We start from the raw sequence: 23,860 nt of genomic DNA on the forward strand, positions 1-23,860 counted from the left end.
TCGTCCTGCCCTGAGCCCCTGCGGGTTCATAGCACTCACTATGGTACTCTGATAAGGCGTGTTAACTTTGATAAGGCGTGTTATCTCCGATAAGGTGTGTTATCTCCGATAAGGCATGTTAACTCGGATAAGGCATGCTATTTGTCTTAGTTAATCAAGCCCAATGTGTCCTATAACAATATCTGGTTGTTGAGAGGAAGTTAGTGAAGTTTAAGGTTAGCACACGTATACCATTAGTATCACCTATCAGGATTTAGCTAGATTTTGTGGGCGAGGAATGAGGGCAGTACAGATGTGTCTCTCTGTTTTAGCAGACTGACATGGACAGTTGCTATGGAGAGGAGAAGGGATACACAACAGAGCTGCGTTTGGCTGGCCGGGTAAGGAGCAGAATGATCTGACACTGGGTCTTTCTGCATACGTACTTACACCTGTACACAGTAGATTCTTAGCAGAGTCAGCCCTGACCAGATGCTTCTGCCAAATTTAGTCTAGCATGTGTATAAAACTTTAGAGGTAAAAATGGGCATGGTTTACTGCACTTTCCTGCATAAGTTTTTTTTGTACTCTAAAACTCCAGATTGTAGGTATTCAGGAAAGCTGAAAAAAATTAAAAGAGCATTGAAGCTATCTGGTTGTCTGCCCTTCGTTAACTAGAACAGCCTTGATTTTTTATTTTTTTATGAATGTCTTATTTCAAAATAGTAAAAAAAAAAAAAAATACTTAGTTAGGCCCCGTTTACACTTAATCAGTTGCTTTCAGTTATGACTGAAAGGTCAACTGATTTTCAAAGTAAGTTCCATGTTTTCCTATGGCACCTTTCATACTTAGGGCTTGTTTCCACTACACGCAGATTGAATGCAGAATGGATGCAGAAACATTGCATCCCTGCATTTTAATATGCGGTAATTGTAATAGCTTATTTTATTTAAATTTCAGATTCAGCTAAACCCTTAGTACGACTTAAAAGTGAAGATGACAGTTGGTACCAATTTCTAAAAGAACAGAACAGACATTCGGATTTTGGTGTTATGTTGTATCTCCAATTCCCCCGTACCTGTTTTCTTTGTTTTGGGTTTTTTTTGTATTTGGCTCTTTCTTTCTTCGTTCATCCAACCTATACACCACCCACCTTGAAACTGTTATTCTTTTAGATTTACCATTTTGGGTATAACTTAGTCTGTCTTTACAGGGCCTATTCGGCCCTTGAGATGACCTATCACCAGCCATTCTTTACTACGAACTTCAGTGAAGTCTGTTCAGCGTTACATGTAAAATCAACTGTGTTCGCGCACAGTACTTAAAGGGAATCTTAAGTGACAAAATAACGTTATGAGATAGACATATGTATGTACAGTGGCAAACAAATAAATATGCTGTGTTCATGTTCTTCTGCCTGAAAGAGTGAACATTCAGCTATGCAAGTGACAGTTTCTCTCCAGTAAGGACCCGGTCAAACTATAGAGTCTTTTACTGATAAGGAATTACAGTCACAAAACCCTTTTCTGGCAGAAAACTGGACTTCTGAAAAGCAGGGGGGTAGATAAAGAAGGTCAATAGTTCATATATTTTAGTGCTCTGAGACACAGAACAGACTGTGTTATTGAGCTCAGACAGAACAATAAATCTACCTTTTGAAGTATTTAAACTTAACATAAAAATGTGTGATATCTTGAAGTAATTTTTAGGCGTAGGATAGATACAATTGTTTCTCATCAGTTTATTTTTACTTAAAGGAGTTATCAGGGCAAAATAGGCCAAATGAGCTTTACTTACCTGCGGTTTTCTCCAGCCCCTTGCAGCCGACTGTCCCACGCCGACCGCTCCGCTCCCCGCCGCTGGACAAAACCGTAGGTAAGTAAAGCTCATTTGGCCAATTTTGCCCTGATAACTCCTTTAAGGTTAACTTAAAACAAAAGGTAAAAGTGAAGAAGTAGAAGGAATGGACTTGCACTGCAGTTAACATGCTTGAAGACTTCCGTATGCAAAAGCCACTCCGCACATTGTTCTTCCAAGACAGATGCACAAAATGCTTTTGAACTGGAAAAGCTTAGGTCCCTAATCTCAGCTTAGCGTGTTGCCTCTGGCTAGATCCCATGTAGGTTATTGGCCAGGGAAAAAAGGAAAACAAATTACGGTAATAAGCAGTAACTTGTCTTATGATATCTAAGAACTGATAAATAAGAAGAAAACATTTCCTGATAAAATATGATTTCCTGGTAATCCTAACCCTTTAGGCAATCCCATGCTGGCCACCCCAGTCTTCACTGCCTGGCCCGAGCTTAATCCAGCATTCATATCCATAGCTACTATTCATTGTCCGCATATGTAAATTATAAGTCTGCTCACGGCCAGACAGGCCTCTTCCTTCTCATGGCAGAGTGGACATGGCCTAAGACTGCTGTATATTATCCTGAAGCCTGCAAGCTCCAAGGCCACTCAAAGAGAACATGTTTAAATAGCAAAGGAAATATGACATAAAAGCCCCATTTCAGAATGAATGCAGGGCTTTGTACATTGGTTGCTTGATACAAAGCTACAGACCGAGACATTATTTTTCTTAAATAGCTGTGATTACTGTATGGTTAATTTGAAATGATTTGTATGTGTTATTATATCATTTTAAATTATATAAGGCAGACAGCGCCCTGTTCTTTCCCTGCAGTAGTGCTTATTAATGCTTTGTCCCTCAGATTTGCAGATGTTTGATTTCAAGCATGCATAGGTCAGTGATGTGCACTCTGTTTGCACTCTCAATAATCTATAAATAACGATAGCTACAAGGCTAAATACTAGAAAAGGCTATTTTCCTCTAATGACCATGTAGACTTAAAAGCAAATCTGAAGCTATAATAAACTTATGATTGTAATGGTATGTGTAGTACAGCTAATAAATAGAACATTCGAAGAAAAGAAAAGGCTCATATTGTTTTCCAGTGCAAAAAGAGTTAAAAAAAACCTTTGGTTGTTATTTATGCTTCTCTGAGCTCTTCGGCCCACTGGATGGAATACTGTCCTGTTTTCTGAAGCAATTTAAATAGCAAAGAAACAGTGAAAGACAGCTTGAGATAAAGTTTTACAGCAGGAAAGAGGGTCAAAGGGTCATTATTTCTGTTTTGTTTTATAGTTTAAAAGACAGAGTGTGCTTTTAAAACTACAACTGTGACAGAATGATGAAATGTTAACTGAAAATAAAAATATGATATTATTTTCTTTGCTATTAATATTATATTCCTTATCTGTACTACACATACAGTTTATTATATCATACTTTTTTTTTTGTTTTGTTTTTCGCTTCAGGTTTGATTTAGGTGTCGGTTTAAAACTCTTTTACTAAAAGCAATTCAAGGAAGTTGCGCTCAAAATCCTGTTGTGTCCACAATACACATATGGTGGGGTAACTCTTGAAGTGGACCTGAACATCCTCTATGCTCTAAAAGATACACAACAGCATAATAACCTTTCAACAAAAACATTTTCTTGTTACAAATCCTAATATAAATCTGCACTGTTTCTACTTCCTGATTCATAGAAGCAGACATATTGTTAACAGCCCGTACTTTCAAATGAGCTTATCTGCCATCTCTGCCTATGGCAGTCATGTGACACAGGGTAGAGATCAACTTACAACTTACAACTTGTGATTAGACACAAATAAGGGGGAATTAAACAGGCTAAACTCTCTAAACACATACAGGGTACATTTCTCTGTTTTCCTTCTGTCCTGTGCAAGAATTCAGGTCCACTTTAAAGCAAAGTAAAAGAATGTTGCACATAGTGCTTAAAAAAGTCAGATACTCACCTAAGGAGAGGGAGGCTCTCCCGGTCCCCGCTGTTGCGCTGGCTCCCCCATAACGGTATTTGACCGTTCCGGTCAAATGCCGCTGTTTCCCGGCCGAAGGGAGGCTTCGGAAATGCTTCGGGAGCCCGAGTGCTCCCGAAGACGGGCTGCTCTACACTGCGCACGTGAAAGCGCCCACTATGACTCACTCACGCGTGCGCAGTGTAGAGCTGCCTGTCTTCGGGAGGACTCGGCTCTTGAAGACTTCCGAAGTCCCCAGCGGCAGCAGATGCGAACGGGGGAGCCAGCGCAGCACCGAGGGCACCGGCAGAGGAGAGGGAAGGCTCATTAGGACCGAGCCTTCCCTCTCCTTAGGTGAGTATCTGACTTTTTTTTTATTTAAATATGGGTTCACATTAGCTTTAATACTGCAACAGGAAAAAATACTATGTGCGACTTTTTAAATTTGTTTTTAGGGCAATCCCACTGTACCTTTATTGTAGAAGCAAAACTGCATTTGAAGCGCAGCTACATTGAATTGCTTTTGGAGGAGTAGAGTGAGGTGACTATTTTTTGGCAGCGACTACCTAAACACACTTGTTGTAACAAAGTGTCTTCTTTTGTAAAATCTCCTTAACTGAAAAAAGAACAAAAGAAATTACAAACAGTTAAATAACACCATGAAAACAACAGGGAGTAAAACAACCAATAAAAATATATTTATATATCTAGTGCAATGTTGGTACTGACTGTATGGTCATATACCAGGTTCAGAGGAGAAATGTTACAGCTATGAAACATGTTTTTAGATGGAGCCTTGTAACAGTTACCTTAATTTTCCTCTCATGACAAGTGTACTTTAAAGAAATGTGAATGTCACTCATAGAGGTGTCTGAAAGCTACAAAAGCAATTCTGAAGTTGTGATTGTGGGGACATGTTTTACTGTGCACATCTATCTTCCTGTCCTATAATGCAGTTGGAGGTGAAATAAAAAGAAATCATTACACAGGGTTACACAGTAAATATATTGTGAATTAGAGACGTAGCTGTGAAGCAACCTATATTTAATGCTCAGAAGTTCTTTATGGGTTGAATTGTGATTTTTCTTTCCTTCAACTTTTACAGTAGTTCATAAACTTAAAGCATTATACATTTTTTTTCCCTTACAGTGAAAATCAAGAGAAGGTAACAAACAAGAAGGCCCCTCGACGATTCTGTGGACGATTCAGCCGAATCAGCATGAAGCTACCTCGAATTCCCCTGCGCAGGCAAAAGTTGCCAAAAGTTGTGGGTAAGATTATTTATTATGACTTTCAAGCTGTCTTTTCAGTGAACCTAATGAATGCTGCATTTCTAAAAGACTGATTAAACGTGTCTGATGAAATGCTTACTGCCTTATGAAGAGATCATTTGTTTCTTTAGGTACCAAGTCATAAGAAGGAAAGTGTAGGCTAAATGTGGGGTTTTGAAGGAAAACAGTTACAAGCAAAATAGTTCTGAGGAAACTTTAAGAAACAACTATCCTGGCAATACATGAGGAGGATCTGCTTGTTTCTCCCAGCATGCACTGTGATCTTTCTATAGGGCGTTCAGCATGGATGTCAGCTTATCTTTTTATATATTCTTTATTTATAGAAAAGTGCAAACATGGTACAATAAAGAATAGCAATTATAAAGGCCAATACCCATCATCATACAGTAAGAACATTTGTTACATGATTATATCAGATAACAAAGATGCCAGCTTATGAATTTTCCAGCTCACAGGATCTCCTACAAGTTTAACATTTTTTGTATGTTCTCTGGTGTAATTTTGTCTGTCCCTTACTCAATGATCTTGAAATTCATTTACAAATGTTCTCTAGGAGAGATCATTGGATAACATCTCTACCACCTCTTAACCACTTGAGGACTCAGCCTTTACCCCCCCTTAAGGACCAGCGCTGTTTTTTCCATTCAGACCACTGCAGCTTTAACGGTTTATTGCTCGCTCATACAACCTACCACCTAAATGAATTTTGGCTCCTTTTCTTCTCACTAATACAGCTTTCTTTTGATGCTATTTGATTGCTGCTGCGAGTTTTACTTTTTATTATATTCATCAAAAAAGACATGAATTTTGGCAAAAAAATGATTTTTTTAACTTTCTGTGCTGACATTTTTCAAATAAAGTAAAATTTCTGTATACATGCAGCGCGAAAAATGTGGACAAACATGTTTTTGATGAAAAAAAACCCATTCAGTGTATATTTATTGGTTTGGGTAAAAGTTATAGCGTTTACAAACTATGGTGCAAAAAGTGAATTTTCCCATTTTTAAGCATCTCTGACTTTCCTGACTACCTGTCATGTTTCATGAGGTGCTAAAATTCCAGGATAGTATAAATACCCCACAAATAACCCCATTTTGGAAAGAAGACATCCCAAAGTATTCACTGAGAGGCATAGTGAGTTCATAGAAGATTTTATTTTTTGTCACAAGTTAGCGGAAAATGACAGTTTGTCACAAAAAAAAAAAAAAAAAAAGGTTTCCATTTCTGCTAACTTGTAACAAAAAAAAATGAAATCTGCCATGGACTCAACATGCCCCTCAATGAATACCTTAAAGTGTCTATTTTTCAAAATGGGGTCATTTATGGGGTGTGTTTACTGTCCTGGCATTTTGGGGGGTGCGGAATTGTAAGCACCCCTGTAAAGCCTAAAAGTAGTCATTGCACTGTGGGCCTCTTAGCGCAGTTTGGCTGCAAAAAAGTGTCACACATATGGTATCGCTATACTCGGGAGAAGTAGTACAATGTGTTTTGGGGTGTATTTTTACACATACCCATGCTGGGTGGGAGAAATATCTCTGCAAATGACAATTTTTTGATTTTTTTTACACACAATTGTCCATTTACAGAGTTATTTCTCCCACTCAGCATGGGTATGTATAAAAATACACCCCAAAACACATTGTACTACTTCTCCTGAGTACGGCGATACCACATGTGTGGCACTTTTTTGCACCCTAACTGCGCTAAGGGGCCCAAAGTCCAATGAGTACCTTTAGGATTTCACAGGTCATTTTGAGACATTTGGTTTCAAGACTACTCCTCACGGTTTAGGGCCCCTAAAATGCCAGGGCAGTATAGGAACCCCACAAATGACCCCATTTTACAAAGAAGACACCCCAAGGTACTCAATTAGGAGTATGGTGAGTTCATAGAAGATTTTACTTTTTGTCACAAGTTAGCGGAAAATGATTGTTATTAAGTTTTTTTACCAAGTGTCATTTTCCGCTAACTTGTGACAAAAAATAAAATCTTCTATGAACTCACCATACTCCTAACGGAATACCTTGGGATGTCCTCTTTGTAAAATGGGGTCATTTGTGGGGTTCCTATACTGCTCTGGCATTTTAGGGGCCCTAAACCGTGAGGAGTAGTCTTGAAACCAAATGTTTCAAAATGACCTGTGAAATGCTAAAGGTACTCATTGGACTCTGGGCCCCTTAGCGCAGTTAGGGTGCAAAAAAGTGCCACACATGTGGTATCGCCGTACTCGGGAGAAGTAGTACAATGTGTTTTGGGGTGTATTTTTACACATACCCATATTGGGTGGGAGAAATATCTCTGTAAATGACAATTTTTTGATTTCTTTACACACAATTGTCAATTTACAGAGATATTTCTCCCACCCAATATGGGTATGTGTAAAAATACACCCCAAAACACATAATACTACTTCTCCTGAGTACGGCGGTACCACATGTGTGGCACTTTTTTGCATCCTAACTGCGCTAAGGGGCCCAGAGTCCAATGAGTACCGTTAGCATTTCACAGGTCATTTTGAGAAATTTGGTTTCAAGACTACTCCTCACGGTTTAGGGCCCCTAAAATGCCAGGGCAGTATAGGAACCCCACAAATGACCCCATTTTAGAAAGAAGACACCCCAAGGTACTCAATTAGGAGTATGGTGAGTTCATAGAAGATTTTACTTTTTGTCACAAGTTAGCGGAAAATGATTGTTATTGGTTTTTTTTACCAAGTGTCATTTTCCGCTAACTTGTGACAAAAAATAAAATCTTCTATGAACTCACCATACTCCTAACGGAATACCTTGGGATGTCCTCTTTGTAAAATGGGGTCATTTGTGGGGTTCCTATACTGCTCTGGCATTTTAGGGGCCCTAAACCGTGAGGAGTAGTCTTGAAACCAAATGTTTCAAAATGACCTGTGAAATGCTAAAGGTACTCATTGGACTCTGGGCCCCTTAGCGCAGTTAGGGTGCAAAAAAGGGCCACACATGTGGTATCGCCGTACTCGGGAGAAGTAGTACAATGTGTTTTGGGGTGTATTTTTACACATACCCATATTGGGTGGGAGAAATATCTCTGTAAATGACAATTTTTTGATTTCTTTACACACAATTGTCCATTTACAGAGACATTTCTCCCACCCAATATGGGTATGTGTAAAAATACACCCCAAAACACATTGTACTACTTCTCCCGAGTACAGCGATACCACATATGTGGCACTTTTTTGCACCCTAACTGCGCTAAGGGGCCCAGAGTCCAATGAGTACCGTTACCATTTCACAGGTCATTTTGAGAAATTTGGTTTCAAGACTACTCCTCACGGTTTAGGGCCCCTAAAATGCCAGAGCAGTATAGGAACCCCACAAATGACCCCATTTTACAAAGAGGACATCCCAAGGTATTCCGTTAGGAGTATGGTGAGTTCATAGAAGATTTTATTTTTTGTCACAAGTTAGCGGAAAATGACACTTGGTAAAAAAAAACAATAACAATCATTTTCCGCTAACTTGTGACAAAAAGTAAAATCTTCTATGAACTCACCATACTCCTAACTGAGTACCTTGGGGTGTCTTCTTTCTAAAATGGGGTCATTTGTGGGGTTCCTATACTGCTATGGCATTTTAGGGGCCCTAAACGGTGAGGAGTAGTCTTGAAACCAAATTTCTCAAAATGACCTGTGAAATGCTAACGGTACTCATTGGACTCTGGGCCCCTTAGCGCAGTTAGGGTGCAAAAAAGTGCCACACATGTGGTATTGCCGTACTCGGGAGAAGTAGTACAATGTGTTTTGGGGTGTATTTTTACACATACCCATATTGGGTGGGAGAAATATCTCTGTAAATGGACAAATGTGTGTAAAAAAAATCAAAAAATTGTCATTTACAGAGTGATTTCTTCTACCCATCATGGGTATGTGTAAAAATACACCCTAAAACACATTGGTCTACTTCTCCCGGGTACGGCGATAGCACGTGTGGCACTTTTTTGCAGCCTAACTGCGCTAAGGGGCCCAACGTGCAATGACTACCTTTGGGCTTTACAGGGGTGCTCACAATTTAGCCCCCCCCCCCCCATGACAGGACAGTTAACAAACCCCACAAATGACCCCATTTTAAAAATAAGACACCACAAAGTATTCCATGGTGGGTTTATAAAAAAAATTCTTTTTTGTCACAAGTTAGCAGAAAAGGATACTTTGTGAAAAAAAACAAAAAACAACAATTTATGCTAACTTGTGACAAAAAAACAAAATCTTCTATGAACTCACCATGCACCTCACGGAATACTTTGGGGTGTCCTCTTTCCAAAATGGGGTCATTTGTGGGGTCTGTCCTGGCATTTTAGGGCCTCTGCAATCATTACATGTATGGCCAGTATTTCTGCTATACTCCTTATATTGGGCATACAGGTAGTGCATTCTGGGCTGAAAGGAAAAATGAACGGCAAACATCCCTTCATTCGCATCGATCAATGTGGATGAACAAATATCTGCCAAAAAATGTGAAACAAAAAGAAAAGAAAGAGAGACATAGGAGCTGCCACCCCAAAAATCCAAACCCACCAGCTCGTATGCCCAGGCAATCCTGATTTATTCATCCACATTGATCGATGTGAATGGAGAAATCATTGCTTGAGTTCTTTTTTGATACAAAGTGCTTGCCAAAGCATATGAACCCCAACACCACACCTTGGCCCATATGCCTCGGCAAACGTATCTTTTTTACTGTGGAGGAGAAATCTCGTCCTACAGCGCTGCATGCACTGATTTTGTGTAACCTGACAGAAGCGCAATGCTTCTGTCAGGATGCACCATCAGTGCTGCAGCTGATTGGTCGGTCGGTCTGGATAGAAAAAAGAGAGAAGAAAAACGAAAAAAACAAAACAAAAAGGAGGGGAAGGCGTCCGCCTGGACATAGGAGCTGCCACCCCAAAAATCCAAACCCACCAGCTCGTATGCCCAGGCAATCCTGATTTATTCATCCACATTGATCGATGTGAATGGAGAAATCATTGCTTGAGTTCTTTTTTGATACAAAGTGCTTGCCAAAGCATATGAATCCCCAACACCACACCTTGGCCCATATGCCTCGGCAAACGTATCTTTTTTACTGTGGAGGAGAAATCTCGTCCTACAGCGCTGCATGCACCGATTTTGTGTAACCTGACAGAAGCGCAATGCTTCTGTCAGGATGCACCATCAGTGCTGCAGCTGATTGGTCGGTCGGTCGGTCGGTCGGTCTGGATAGAAAAAAGAGAGAAGAAAAACGAAAAAAACAAAACAAAAAGGAGGGGAAGGCGTCCGCCTGGACATAGGAGCTGCCACCCCAAAAATCCAAACCCACCAGCTCGTATGCCCAGGCAATCCTGATTTATTCATCCACATTGATCGATGTGAATGGAGAAATCATTGCTTGAGTTCTTTTTTGATACAAAGTGCTTGCCAAAGCATATGAATCCCCAACACCACACCTTGGCCCATATGCCTCGGCAAACGTATCTTTTTTACTGTGGAGGAGAAATCTCGTCCTACAGCGCTGCATGCACCGATTTTGTGTAACCTGACAGAAGCGCACTGCTTCTGTCAGGATGCATCATCAGTGCTGCAGCTGATTGGTCGGTTGGAAAAAAAGAGAGAAGAAGAAAAAAAAAAAAAAAAAAAAAAAAGCAAGCAAGCAGCAAAGCACTTCAATAACATTAACTTTTTAAACTTTATTAAATATGTTCAAACCAAACAATAACATTGGTAACCAAATATTAACTTTTTTGCTTACCTGTTTTTTTTTTTGTTTGTTTTTTTTTTACCTGCGAGCTGAGGATAAACTTCTCCTCCCCCATGGGTCAATGTGCAAAGTGCAAATCGCACAGATATGTGGCGAAGTACATTATGCATTCTGTCCCAAGTGAAAGGAGAGGTTTCTGGCAGGCCAGTGTATTTGGATCTCTCAAAACCTGATGCTTGGGTTCACACTGCATACTGGCCTATCCGGTCGGTCGAGCCCGCCGCACCGTCTCGCCCAAAATAGATCTTCAGGGAATACCACAAGAGTAGCATTCGGCCTAGTAATTAACTGCGTCGCCGTAGACTAACATGACTTCCGGGCCGACCCAAATTGCCGCAGAAGCCACGCAGTAACGTAGGCATGCACTAGCGTTAAGTCAAGCACTTCCGGCGTAGGGGGGGACCGCGAAGTGTGACTTTTGCTAGGCAATTTGCCCTAACGCATCGCGCCAGTGTGAAATAGCACTGAGAGACCCTTGTGTGCCTACTGCTGTGTCTGTAGTTCCCTAGGTTCTAAAAGTGTGCCTTCTCGTGGTACCTCTCATAACACTCCCCTAGGCATAGGCCAGGCTGGTCAGGACAGCGGGGACAGTAAACGGGGGTGTCACGCCTTATTCCAGCCTTGCTGCAGACACGACATCTTTTTCTGGGGTTGCGTTGAGTTGGGGTACTGGGAATCGGGTAGGCGTAATGCCTTCCATGCAGCCGGCTAGTTGCATTTGGGGGTTGGGCTCTGTCACCTTCTGGATAGAGGAGTGCCGAAACAATGTCTTCCTGGAATTGAAGGAAAGATCCAGTTCTCCCAGCCTTACTGTAGAGAACAAAGCTGTTGTACATCGCCAATTGAATTAAATACACAGACACTTTCTTATACCAGCGTCTGGTTTTCCGGGAAATTAAATAGGGCCCTAACATCTGGTCATTGAAGTCCACCCCTCCCATGTTGGCATTATAGCTGTGGACGGCGAGGGGCTTTTCAATGACCTCTGTTGCCCGTGTAATTTGTACTGTCGTGTCTGTGTGAATGGTAGACAGAAGGTAAACGTCCCTCTTGTCCTTCCATTTCACCGAGAGCAAGTCATCGGTACACAAGGCGGCCCTCTCCCCCCGTTGAAGTCTGGTGTTAACGAGCTGTTGGGGGAAGCCCCGGCGACTAGGCCGCACGGTGCCACAGCATCGGATTCCTTCTAACTTTAAGTGCTGAAAGAGGGCCACACTTGTGTAAAAGTTGTCCACATAAAGATGGTACCCCTTCTGGAACAAGGGTGACACCAAGTCCCACACAATCTTTCCACTGCTCCCCAGGTAGTCAGGACATCCGACCGGCTCCAATTTTGAGTCTTTTCCCTCATAGACCCTAAAACGAGATGTATAGCCTGTGGCCCTATCACAGAGCTTATACAGTTTCACCCCATACCGGGCGCGCTTGCTTGGGATGTACTGTTTAATGCCAAGGCGCCCGGTAAAATGTACGAGGGACTCATCTACACAGATGTTCTGTTCAGGGGTATAAGCATCTGCAAATGTGGATGACAGGTGGTCTATGAGGGGCCGAATTTTGTGGAGCCGGTCATAAGCTGGGTGGTCTCTTTCATGACAGGTGTCGTTGTCATTGAAATGCAGGAAGCGCAGGATGATCTCAAATCGCGTCCTGGACATGGCAGCAGAGAACACGGGCATGTTATGTATTTGGCGTGTAGACCAATAAGAGCGCAATACATTTTTTTTAGTAATACCCATGTTGAGGAGAAGGCCCAAAAAAATTTTACGTTCGGAAACTTGGAGTGGTTTCCACCGAAAAGGCTGGGCGTGGCAGCTTTTCGGATGGGCGGTTATAAATTGTGTGGCATATAGGTTGGTCTCAGCCACAATTAAGTCAAGGAGATCCTGGGTGAGGAACAGTTCAAAAAAGTCTAGGGCCGATCCTAGTTCAACTGTCTCCACCTGGACTCCAGACTGGGCGGTGAAAGGGGGCAGTATGGGTGCGGCGGGATCAGGGGAATGCCAATCAGGGTTTGCCAGCACCTCTGGAAAACCAATGGGAGTACGGGCCCGTCTACTTGGTGGCTGCGGATCGGATCTTAATTCACGTACCACCGAACCAGTTTCTACTTCCAGGATGGTGTCCGCCACTTCATCAGGGTCTTCTGCGGAAGTACTGGTGTTGATAGGCCCAGGAGATGGTGCGCTGCTGGTGCATGCCTCACCAAGAAAAATCAGATCAGCGCCACTCTGCTGCCCTTGAGACTGATCTTCCGCCACCTGCAGTCCAGTGACATGGGGTGTGGTACGCCTGGCTCTAGCCGGGACCTCAACCTCGTCATCGGAACTATCGGTCTGAGAGCCACTGCTGTCTACAGGATCGTACTCTGAACCCGAAGATTCGTCGAATAAGTCGACCCAATCATCCTCATCCGACTGGTCCATGTACCTGTAGATGTCTTCATTGGAAAACCTCTTTTTTGCCATGGTGGCCTGCTAAATTTAGGAGGTATTCCTCTGAGACTACCCAGGAAAAGAGCACCTACCTAGCGAAAGGGAGTACTTGAGAGGTAGAAAGCTGTGGTCACTGAGTTTAGATAAAAAAAATCAAAACTGATGTTTACAGTGCCACAGCTTGTGTACAGTGTTTTTTGCAGTGATCAGAAAAAAGAAATTTCTGTCACTGCGGTGGGGCGGGCTGAACGCAGTGCAGGCGAACGATCAGGTCTGATCGGGCAAACACTGCGTTTTTTTGTGGATCCTAGAGACCCTAATATAGATCTGACTGTGATCACTAATAATCACTTACAGATACTATATAGTACCAATGCTGATTAGCGACAGTGATGACGCTAATTAGTGACTGTGGTGCAGTGGGCTGAGCACTAACTGACACTAACAACCCTTTTGCTTAGATAACTGGCCTAACTGTTTGTTACCACTAGTGATACTAAAAAAGTTTTTAGATCACTAGGATAGTGATAGTGATGGTGATGGTGAGGGGGGGGGGGGGGGGATCAGAGAGCAATCACAAATAATCAAAAACAATCACGAGACAATTACAACACAATTACAGCAATCGGCGCAATCAAAGCCAATCACGGACCAATTGAATCCAATAACGTGACAATCAAAAACCAATTACGTGACAATTGAAGCCAATCACACGACAATCGATGCTAATCACAGGGCAAAACAGCCTATCAGTGGGCAATTGGCACAATCAAAACCAATTACGGGCAATTGAAGCCAATCACGCGACAATCGAAGCCCAATTACGTGACAATCGAAGCCAATCACACGACAATCGATGCCAATCACAGTGCAATTGAGACAATTGTAGCCAAACAAAGCACAATCAAGCCTTACAGACAGGAGATAAGATACACAATGGCAGGGGGGAGAATATACGCAATCAATGAACTAGGACGGTGTGGGGAGGATCGGAAGGGGTGGGGGGTGATCAGATACCCCTAAGGGGTAGTTGGGGGTCTAATCTGATGGATAGGAGTGACAGGTGGTGATAGATGGGTTATTGATGGGTGATAAGTGGGTGTTTACAGGGAAAAACAGATGTAAACAATGGACTGCTGATGTGATCAGGGGGGGGGTGTCTCGGAGGGATCTGAAAGGGTGGGTGGGTGATCAGAAGCCCCTAATGGGCAGTTGGGGGTCTGATCTGATGGGGGGCAGTGGCAGGTGGTGACAAGGGATGATTGACAGGTGACGGATAGGTGATTGACAGCTGATCAGCGGGCAATTACAGGGAAGATAGATGCAGTATACGGGGGGGGGGGAGATCTGAAGGGGTGGGGGGTGATCAGATACCCCTAAGGGGCAGTTGGGGGTCTGATCTAATGGGGGGCAGTGACAGGTGGTGACAAGGGATGATTGACAGGTGACTGATAGGTGATTGGCAGCTGATCACTGGGGAGATAGACAGATGCAGGGGAGATAGATAGGTTCAGTATACAGGGGGGGGGGGGGGGGTCGGGGGGAGATCTGGAGGTGTGGGGGTGATCAGATACCCCTAAGGGGTAGTTGGGGGTCTGCTCTGATGGATAGAAGTGACAGGTGGTGACAGGGATTTATTGATGGGTGATATGGGGGGTGGTTAGGTCTGATCTGCGGGCTGCAGGGGGGTACAGGGGGGTGTCTGATGGGTGCTGCGGGTGATCGGGGGGTCTGTGGGGCTCCTAAAGTGTCTGTGTGTGCACTCTTACTGTGCCTGCTCTCCTCGCTGGTGGTCGATCGCTAAGTGTGACCACCAGCGGGAGGCAGGCAGTATAATACAGTTTGTTACGTAAACAAACTGTATTATACTCATTCTATAGGCCAATTTGAATTTTTACAGCCCGCCGGCGCTGCTGATTGGCCGGCGGGCTGAAGTCACATGGGGGCCGAAGAGTGTGACGTAGCGATCGCGCGGCTGTAGCCGCGCGATCGCTCGTTAATCAGGCTGCAGCCGGCGACGCAGTACTGCGTCGCTGGTCCTGCAGCTGCCACTTTGCCGACGCACGGTATAAGCGTGCGGTCGGCAAGTGGTTAAACTCAACCCCTGCTGTGCATTCTGCCACTTATCTTGTATGCCTGCACCAGCACACAGCCTCTTGTCTCTGCCTGTCTCTGGTGCCCTCCAACTTCACCAAGCTTCCCATATATGAGGTCACAAGGAGCATTCTCGCTGAATGGATGTGGGTCTAGGAAAGGCATAGTAAATTGGCAGAGGTAACATCTACTCCAATAAGAAGCCAGGTGTTGGCACAGGAACATAGTAGATAAGGTAATCTGTTGCTTAGGGGATCTGTGTTAGTGAGGGGCCTTGTCACTGAGGACTGTATTGCTAAGGCTATTGCCAATAACGGCATCTGTAACTGGCGGACCTATTGCGAAGTGCTGGTTGGAGAGCATACTGGTAAGGCTTTGATCTAGGATGTGATCCCTTAACCAGGGCTCATATCCAAGCTCAAGCCAGTATGTAAAACAGTAAGGAGTATTTGGGCAAGTCTCCCTAATGATCCTGGACCCCCGTAGAGCAGCATGCCTAGTGGACTCAAAGCGCCAGAGCTGCAGCAACGTAGGTATTGTAAGGGGCTGCAGCTCTGGTGCTTTGAGTTCGCCAAGAGAAAAGCACAATATAAATGTTCTCTGTCTTGTCTAAGTGGTCTAAGGGCTCTTTCACACCAGAACCCATTTGCTGCGTTTTAACACAAAGTCGAAACTTTGCGTTAACCAAAGTAAAATGAAAGTCCATAGACTTTCATTTTACCTTTCACACCCGACGCTGCGTTTCGATGCGTTGCGGTACGACGCACCCAGGAGCTTTAAATTGTCGGGAGCCGTTGTTTTCCCATCAGGTTAATTAATTACTACCGCCACTGATTGCGCCACACTGCTACATCCCGACGACACGCCGCAGGGCATATACCGCGTGCAGGAGAGCTGCTCCTGCACGCGTTCTAGATGTGAAAGAGCCCTCATAACTGCTGTGGAGCAGTGTTGTAGAATAGTGCTAGCACATTTGCTTTCAATGTTTGGAGAGTACCATTGGCAGACCTGCAACATACAGTATGTGCTTAAAGGAATACTATCGATGTATGCATTTATTTTTAAATGCTGTATGTTGTAGCACACATTAGGGCAAGTACTAGGAGCAATTTGATTCCTCACACAGCTGTTCCTCTCAGCTGTAAAATCCTCCGTCAGTTTTGGCGTCAGTGCTGGATACAAAATGTATCTAATACTGAGGGCTCCCAGAGGGCTAGACCATGTCTCTGCAAAGGGGAGATGCTATCAACTCCTCAGTTTATAGTTTAATTATCACCTTGCTGAAAGAATCTTGTTGATATGGTGGTAAGGGGTTAAAGATTCTAGCAATGTGTGTTTATTATCTTTGCTTCTCTTTACTGATAAAGATACTAATAATGCTAATTGTAGACAGTGGTCTGCCCCTCTCAGCAGCTTGTAAAGTGGATGCAGCCTGAAGTGAATCACCTCAAGCAGGCAGCCAGTCTGAGTGTAAACACATACTAGTGTTATAGCTTGTTATATTCCAGCAATATTACAGCTCATTTAGTTACCTGTTACCACCTCAGATCAGCCTATTTCTCCTCATGTCTGCTGCATGCTGTGAGTGACACAGTGAAATATATTTGTGAGCTGTGTGACAGACTAACCAAGCAGCTCAGGGTGACCCAAACTACTATGAGCTGTGTGAGAAATGAATTTTTAAGCAGGGATAGTGAGAGAGAGACCTGGGTGAATAAATAAAGTGCCCCTAGCACTAGTGGTAATGTGTACACTAATATAGAGTATTAAAAAAAAAAAGTCGTTTCAATCGATAGTACTCCTTTAATGTTCTAAGGCAATAGTTATTACCTGCATTGTGTGGGCAATGGTGTACAGTTTTGTATGTATGAACTAGATGAGGACATGTCAAAAGAATGATTAATTGGTTCCTTAATATATGTAAAACCTTGTTCAGAACTGTTCAGAACAAGGTATTTTCTTTTCTGTGGGCTTTTGCATTGCCATCTGCTTTCACATTTAACAAAACAGGATTTATTGTAATTCTAAATCCCATATGTTGAAGGAAATGAAATAAATATATCATGCCTTCATTTTTCCATAACCTGCATGTTGATGTTTTCTTATATAAATCCATCTTATATAAATGAATCCTGCTTTAAAAAAATACCACATTGATATTCACTTTGTAAAGAAGATTAAACGTTTGACTACTTTTGTTAAATCTAAAAGTAAAACTATTCGCACCAATTTTTTTGTATTAAATAAATATTACTTATAGCATGAGGTTTGCTGGAATTTAGAAACAAACGTATGCCTACAAGGTCAAAAAGCATAAAAGTAACTTATGACTGCACAGGGAGTTTGAAATAATAATTGATGAATATTGTTAAAAAATATATACTATTAGTACTGCAGTTATCTAGTTAGAAATCTTTAGATATTTGAGATCTGTAAAGCACTACTAAAAGCATGGAAACAAATTAGAGATTGTGTTGACTAGTTCAGCATTGCCCTGCCTACATTACCTCTCTGTGCTGCTATATTCCTACGTGAAACAAATGGGGATAAGGTGACTTTACACCATAAAAGAAAGCACAGAGAAAACGGGAGCCCAAATAGCAAATTATGACACTTATATGGAAGTGGGGAAAAAGAAGAAGGTGCTACTCACAAAGATGGGTTGCAAAAGGGAGCAACAAACCACATTAGGCAGGTGGAGAATCAAAAAGAGGTCTCCACTTGGGTATCCCAAACGTGGTGTACTGGGTGCAGTTGCACTCTATTCAAAAATACTTGTTCTGGCTGTGGCTAAGACACAGGGGACCAAACATCTCTCCACAGTGAGGGTAAAATGCATAAAAGGCTGGAGAGGCGCCCAAGGGTGTATACAACTTAGTTAAAAACAACTAAAACTGAAATAAAAGTGGTGGCTTACCTCTATGGAGACACGGGAAAAATGTAAGAAATGTATTATGCACTGGCAATGCGTTTCGTGAGTCTATGCCCCCACCTCAGGCCCATTGTAGTGACAAAACACTGTAACAAGCCGAGTATGGTATATAAGTTGGTGTGCGTGGGCGGTGCACGGCAATTCTACCAGTGCTCCAAACAGTAAGGTAGCCAGAGTACTGCACAGTACACAAATAAATTGCAATCGGTAACCTGGCAACATGCGCATTACCTAGGTAACCTGGATCATGCTAATAGCACAGTGTGCACTACCTTACTGTCCGAAATGCTGATAAAATTGAGGGTCATCCTGCGCACAGCAACTTCATCACACTTTGCAAAATACTCTTTGTCACAGGGCCCCTCGTGGCCAGACCGCAAATTGCCTTCCAATCGGTTTCAGCACACAGACCATGCAAGCTGTGGTCACATTCGATGCGCAGAAACCGTCGGAAATTTGGGCAGCAGACCGACCAGAAGGGAGCCTGTGAGGTTACGGTACTTACAAATTACACACTATTTCAGGGTATAACTGCCACCACCTCTGCTTTCTGACTGGCCACCTCTGCTTTCTGACTGACACTGACTGGCTATTTCTCGACCTGCAAGTAAAATGGTTAAACACACTCTATTCTGTCTAGCTAGCAACAAAACTAGCGTCTCCTCAGAAGTCTGGGTTCAGTTTCTGTATTGGCTGAATAATAGGGTAGCTGGAGCAACAACTGACAATAGCGTTGGTTTATTGAAATACAATATAAAAAATTAATATATACAGAAAATCGTTAAAATCAACAATTATAGAGACAAAGGATAACACAGTATAGAAAATTAAAATGGGGACAAAACTTAAAGTTCATGGAAAGATGTCCTTTCTGGGAAAATCTGAGCACATGGAAAATGTGCTTTGTTTCAGTCCAGGAGCAAAGTTCAGACAAGATGGCCGTCACTGTTCCTCAAAGTGGCAGCAGCTCTCATGAAGGTGGAAAATGGAGGAATGAGGTCCGCCTACTGGCCATGTGCTTTTGATGAAGCTGGCTCGGGGGTGTGGCCATGCCTGCCCCCCTCTGAACCCACCAATGACAGTTCATTCCCTCTGAGAGATTTTAGGGTTAAACTTATAAAATGCTGTAACTCATAAACGATACATGTCATATTTAGGTGGATAGCAGATTCGTACTGGTCGGAAAATACAGATTAACCACTTGCCGACCGCCCACAGCCCATGGGCGGCGGCAAAGTGGACGCCTAAAGGACCGCAATACGCCTTCAGGCGGCGCGTCCTTTAGGCATGCCGGGGGAGCGATCGCGTCATTGATGACGCGCACTTCCCCCGGCAACTGGCTCCGCCCACCCGCCGTAACATCCCGCCGGCCATACGGAAGCGCCGGCGGGATGTTAACCCCGCGATCGCCGCTACAAAGTGTATAATACACTTTGTAATGTATACAAAGTGTATTATACAGGCTGCCTCCTGCCCTGGTGGTCCCAGTGTCCGAGGGACCACCAGGGCAGGCTGCAGCCACCCTAGTCTGCACCCAAACACACTGATCTGCCCCCCCCCGCCCACTGATCGCCCACAGCACCCCTCAGACCCCCCCCTGCCCACCCCCCAGACCCCTGTTTGCACCCAATCACCCCCCTAATAACCCATCAATCACTCCCTGTCACTATCTGTCAACGCTATTTTTTTTTTATCTCCCCCCCTGCCCCCTGCCCCCTCCTGATCACCCCCCCACACCTTAGATTCTCCCCAGACCCCCCTCCCCCCAGACCCCCCCCCCCCCCCTGTGTACTGTATGCATCTATCTTCCCTGATAACCTGTCAATCACCCGTCAATCACCCATCAATCACCCATCAATCACCCCCTGTCACTGCCACCCAACAATCAGCCCCTAACCTGCCCCTTGCGGGCAATCTGATCACCCACCCACACCAATAGATCGCCCGCAGATCCGACATCAGATCACCTCCCAAATCCATTGTTTACATCTATTCTCTCCTCTAAACACCCACTAATTACCCATCAATCATCCATCAATCACCCCCTATCACCACCTGTCACTTTTACCTATCAGATCAGACCCTAATCTGCCCCTTGCGGGCACCCAATCACCCGCCAACACGCTCAGATTGCCCTCTGACCCCCCCTTATCAATTCGCCAGTGCATTAATTACATCTGTTCTTCCCTGTAATAACCCACTGATCACCTGTCAATCACCTGCCAATCACCTATCACCCATCAATCACCCCCTGTCACCCCCTGTCACTGCCACCCATCAATCAGCCCCTAACCTGCCCCTTGCGGGCAATCTGATCACCCACCCACACCATTAGATCGCCCGCAAACCCGCCGTCAGATTACCTCCCAAATGTATTGTTTACATCTGTTATCTTCTCTAAACACCCACTAATTACCCATCAATCACCCATCAATCACCCCCTATCACCACCTGTCACTGTTACCTATCAGATCAGACCCTAAGCTGCCCCTTGCGGGCACCCAATCACCCGCCCACACGCTCAGATTGCCCTCAGACCCCCCCCCCCCCCTTATCAATTCACCAGTGCATTAATTACATCTGTCCTTCCCTGTAATAACCCACTGATCACCTGTCAATCACCTGCCAATCACCTATCACCCATCAATCACCCCCTGTCACTGCCACCCAACAATCATCCCCTAACCTGCCCCTTGCGGGCAAACTGATCACCCACCCACACCAATAGATCGCCCGCAGATCCGACATCAGATCACCACCCAAGCGCAGTGTTTCCATCTATTCTCTCCTCTAAACACTCACTAATTACCCATCAATCACCCATCAATCACCCCCTATCACCACCTGTCACTGTTACCCATCAGATCAGACCTTAATCTGCCCCTTGCGGGCACCCAATCACCCGCCTACACGCTCAGATTGCCCTCAGACCCCCCCTTATCAATTCGCCAGGGCATTATTTACATCTGTCCTTCCCTGTAATAACCCACTGATCACCTGTCAATCACCTGTCAATCACTCATCAATCACCCCCTGTCACTGCCATCCATCAATCACCCCTGTCACTGCCACCCATCAATCAGCCCCTAACCTGCCCCTTGCGGGCAAACTGATCACCCACCCACACCAATAGATCGCCCGCAGATCCGACATCAGATCACCACCCAAGCGCAGTGTTTCCATCTATTCTCTCCTCTAAACACCCACTAATTACCCATCAATCACCCCCTATCACCACCTGTCACTGTTACCCATCAGATCAGACCCTAATCTGCCCCTTGCGGGCACCCAATCACCCGCCTACACGCTCAGATTGCCCTCAGACCCCCCCTTATCAATTCGCCAGGGCATTATTTACATCTGTCCTTCCCTGTAATAACCCACTGATCACCTGTCAATCACCTATCAATCACCCATCAATCACCCCCTGTCACTGCCACCCATCAATCACCCGCTGTCACTGCCACCCATCAATCAGCCCCTAACCTGCCCCTTGCGGGCAATCTGATCACCCACCCACACCAATAGATCGCCCGCAGATCCGACGTCCGATCACCTCCCAAGTGCAGTGTTCACATCTGTTCTCTACCCTAAACACCCACTAATTACCCATCAATCACCCCCTGTCACTGCTACCTATCAGATTAGACCCCTATCTGCCCCTAGGGCACTCAATCACCCGCCCACACCCTCAGAATGCCCTCAGACCCCAGCCCTGATCACCTCGCCAGTGCATTGCTTGCATCTATTCCCCCCTCTAATCACACCTTGAGACACCCATCAATCACCTCCTGTCACCCCCTAGCACACCTACCCATCAGATCAGGCCCTAATTTGCCCCGTGTGGGCTCCTGATCACTCGGCCAAACCCTCAGATCCCCCTCAGACCCCCTTCCGATCACCTCCCCAGTGCATTGATTGCATCTATTTTCCCCTCTAACCACCCCCTGAGACACCCATCAATCACCTCCTGTCACCCCCCTAGCACTCTTATCCATCAGATCAGGCCCAATACAACCTGTCATCTAAAAGGCCACCCTGCTTATGACCGGTTCCACAAAATTCGCCCCCTCATAGACCACCTGTCATCAAAATTTGCAGATGCTTATACCCCTGAACAGTCATTTTGAGACATTTGGTTTCCAGACTACTCACGGTTTTGGGCCCGTAAAATGCCAGGGCGGTATAGGAACCCCACAAGTGACCCCATTTTAGAAAAAAAGACACCCCAAGGTATTCTGTTAGGTGTATGACGAGTTCATAGAAGATTTTATTTTTTGTCAAAAGTTAGCGGAAATTGATTTTTATTGGGTTTTTTTCACAAAGTGTCATTTTTCACTAACTTGTGACAAAAAATAAAATCTTCTATGAACTCGCCATACACCTAACGGAATACCTTGGGGTGTCTTCTTTCTAAAATGGGGTCACTTGTGGGGTTCCTATACTGCCCTGGCATTTTAGGGGCCCTAAACCGCGAGGAGTAGTCTAGAAAACAAATGCCTCAAAATGACCCGTGAATAGGACGTTGGGCCCCTTAGCGCACCTAGGCTGCAAAAAAGTGTCACACATGTGGTACCGCCGTACTCAGGAAAAGTAGTATAATGTGTTTTGGGGTGTATTTTTACACATACCCATGCTGGGTGGGAGAAATACCTCTGTAAATGACAATCTTTTGATTTTTTTACACACAATTGTCCATTTACAGAGTTATTTCTCCCACCCAGCATGGGTATGTGTAAAAATACACCCCAAAACACATTGTACTACTTCTCCCGAGTACGGTGATACCACATGTGTGGCACTTTTTTGCACCCTAACTGCGCTAAAGGGCCCAAGTGAGGTAAATGAGTACCTTTAGGATTTCACAGGTCATTTTGCGGAATTTGATTTCCAGACTACTCCTCACGGTTTAGGGCCCCTAAAATGCCAGGGCAGTATAGGAACCCCACAAATGACCCCATTTTAGAAAGAAGACACCTCAAGGTATTCCGTTAGGAGTATGGTGAGTTCATAGAAGATTTTATTTTTTGTCACAAGTTAGTGGAAAATGACACTTTGTGAAAAAAACAATAAAAATCAATTTTCCGCTAACTTTTGACAAAAAATAAAATCTTCTATGAACTCACCATACTCCTAACGGAATACCTTGGGGTGTCTTCTTTCTAAAATGGGGTCATTTGTGGGGTTCCTATACTGCCCTGGCATTTTAGGGGCCCTAAACCGTAAGGAGTAGTCTGGAAATCAAATTCCGCAAAATGACTTGTGAAATCCTAAAGGTACTCATTGGACTTTGGGCCCTTTAGCGCAGTTAGGGTGCAAAAAAGTGCCACACATGTGGTATCGCCGTACTCGGGAGAAGTAGTACAATGTGTTTTGGGGTGTATTTTTACACATACCCATGCTGGGTGGGAGAAATAACTCTGTAAATGGACAATTGTGTGTAAAAAAAAATGAAAAAATTGTCATTTACAGAGATATTTCTCCCACCCAGCATGGGTATGTGTAAAAATACACCCCAAAACACATTCTACTACTT

General features: G+C 44.1%; 1 protein-coding gene across 3 annotated transcripts in view; it reads left to right on the top strand.

Moving 5' to 3' along the window:
* SCARF2 (scavenger receptor class F member 2) overlaps positions 1 to 23,860 on the top strand; it is a 307,002-nt gene that overhangs the window by 202,609 nt on the left and 80,533 nt on the right. For all 3 annotated transcript variants that reach the window (XM_068238727.1, XM_068238729.1, XM_068238728.1), the window contains exon 9: positions 4,953 to 5,074. In XM_068238727.1, coding sequence (XP_068094828.1) covers positions 4,953 to 5,074 — 122 coding nt within the window. The remainder of the gene's footprint in view (positions 1 to 4,952; positions 5,075 to 23,860) is intronic.

Source organism: Hyperolius riggenbachi, chromosome 1 (genome assembly GCF_040937935.1).
Source record: "Hyperolius riggenbachi isolate aHypRig1 chromosome 1, aHypRig1.pri, whole genome shotgun sequence".
NCBI classification, from domain to species: Eukaryota; Metazoa; Chordata; class Amphibia; order Anura; family Hyperoliidae; genus Hyperolius; species Hyperolius riggenbachi.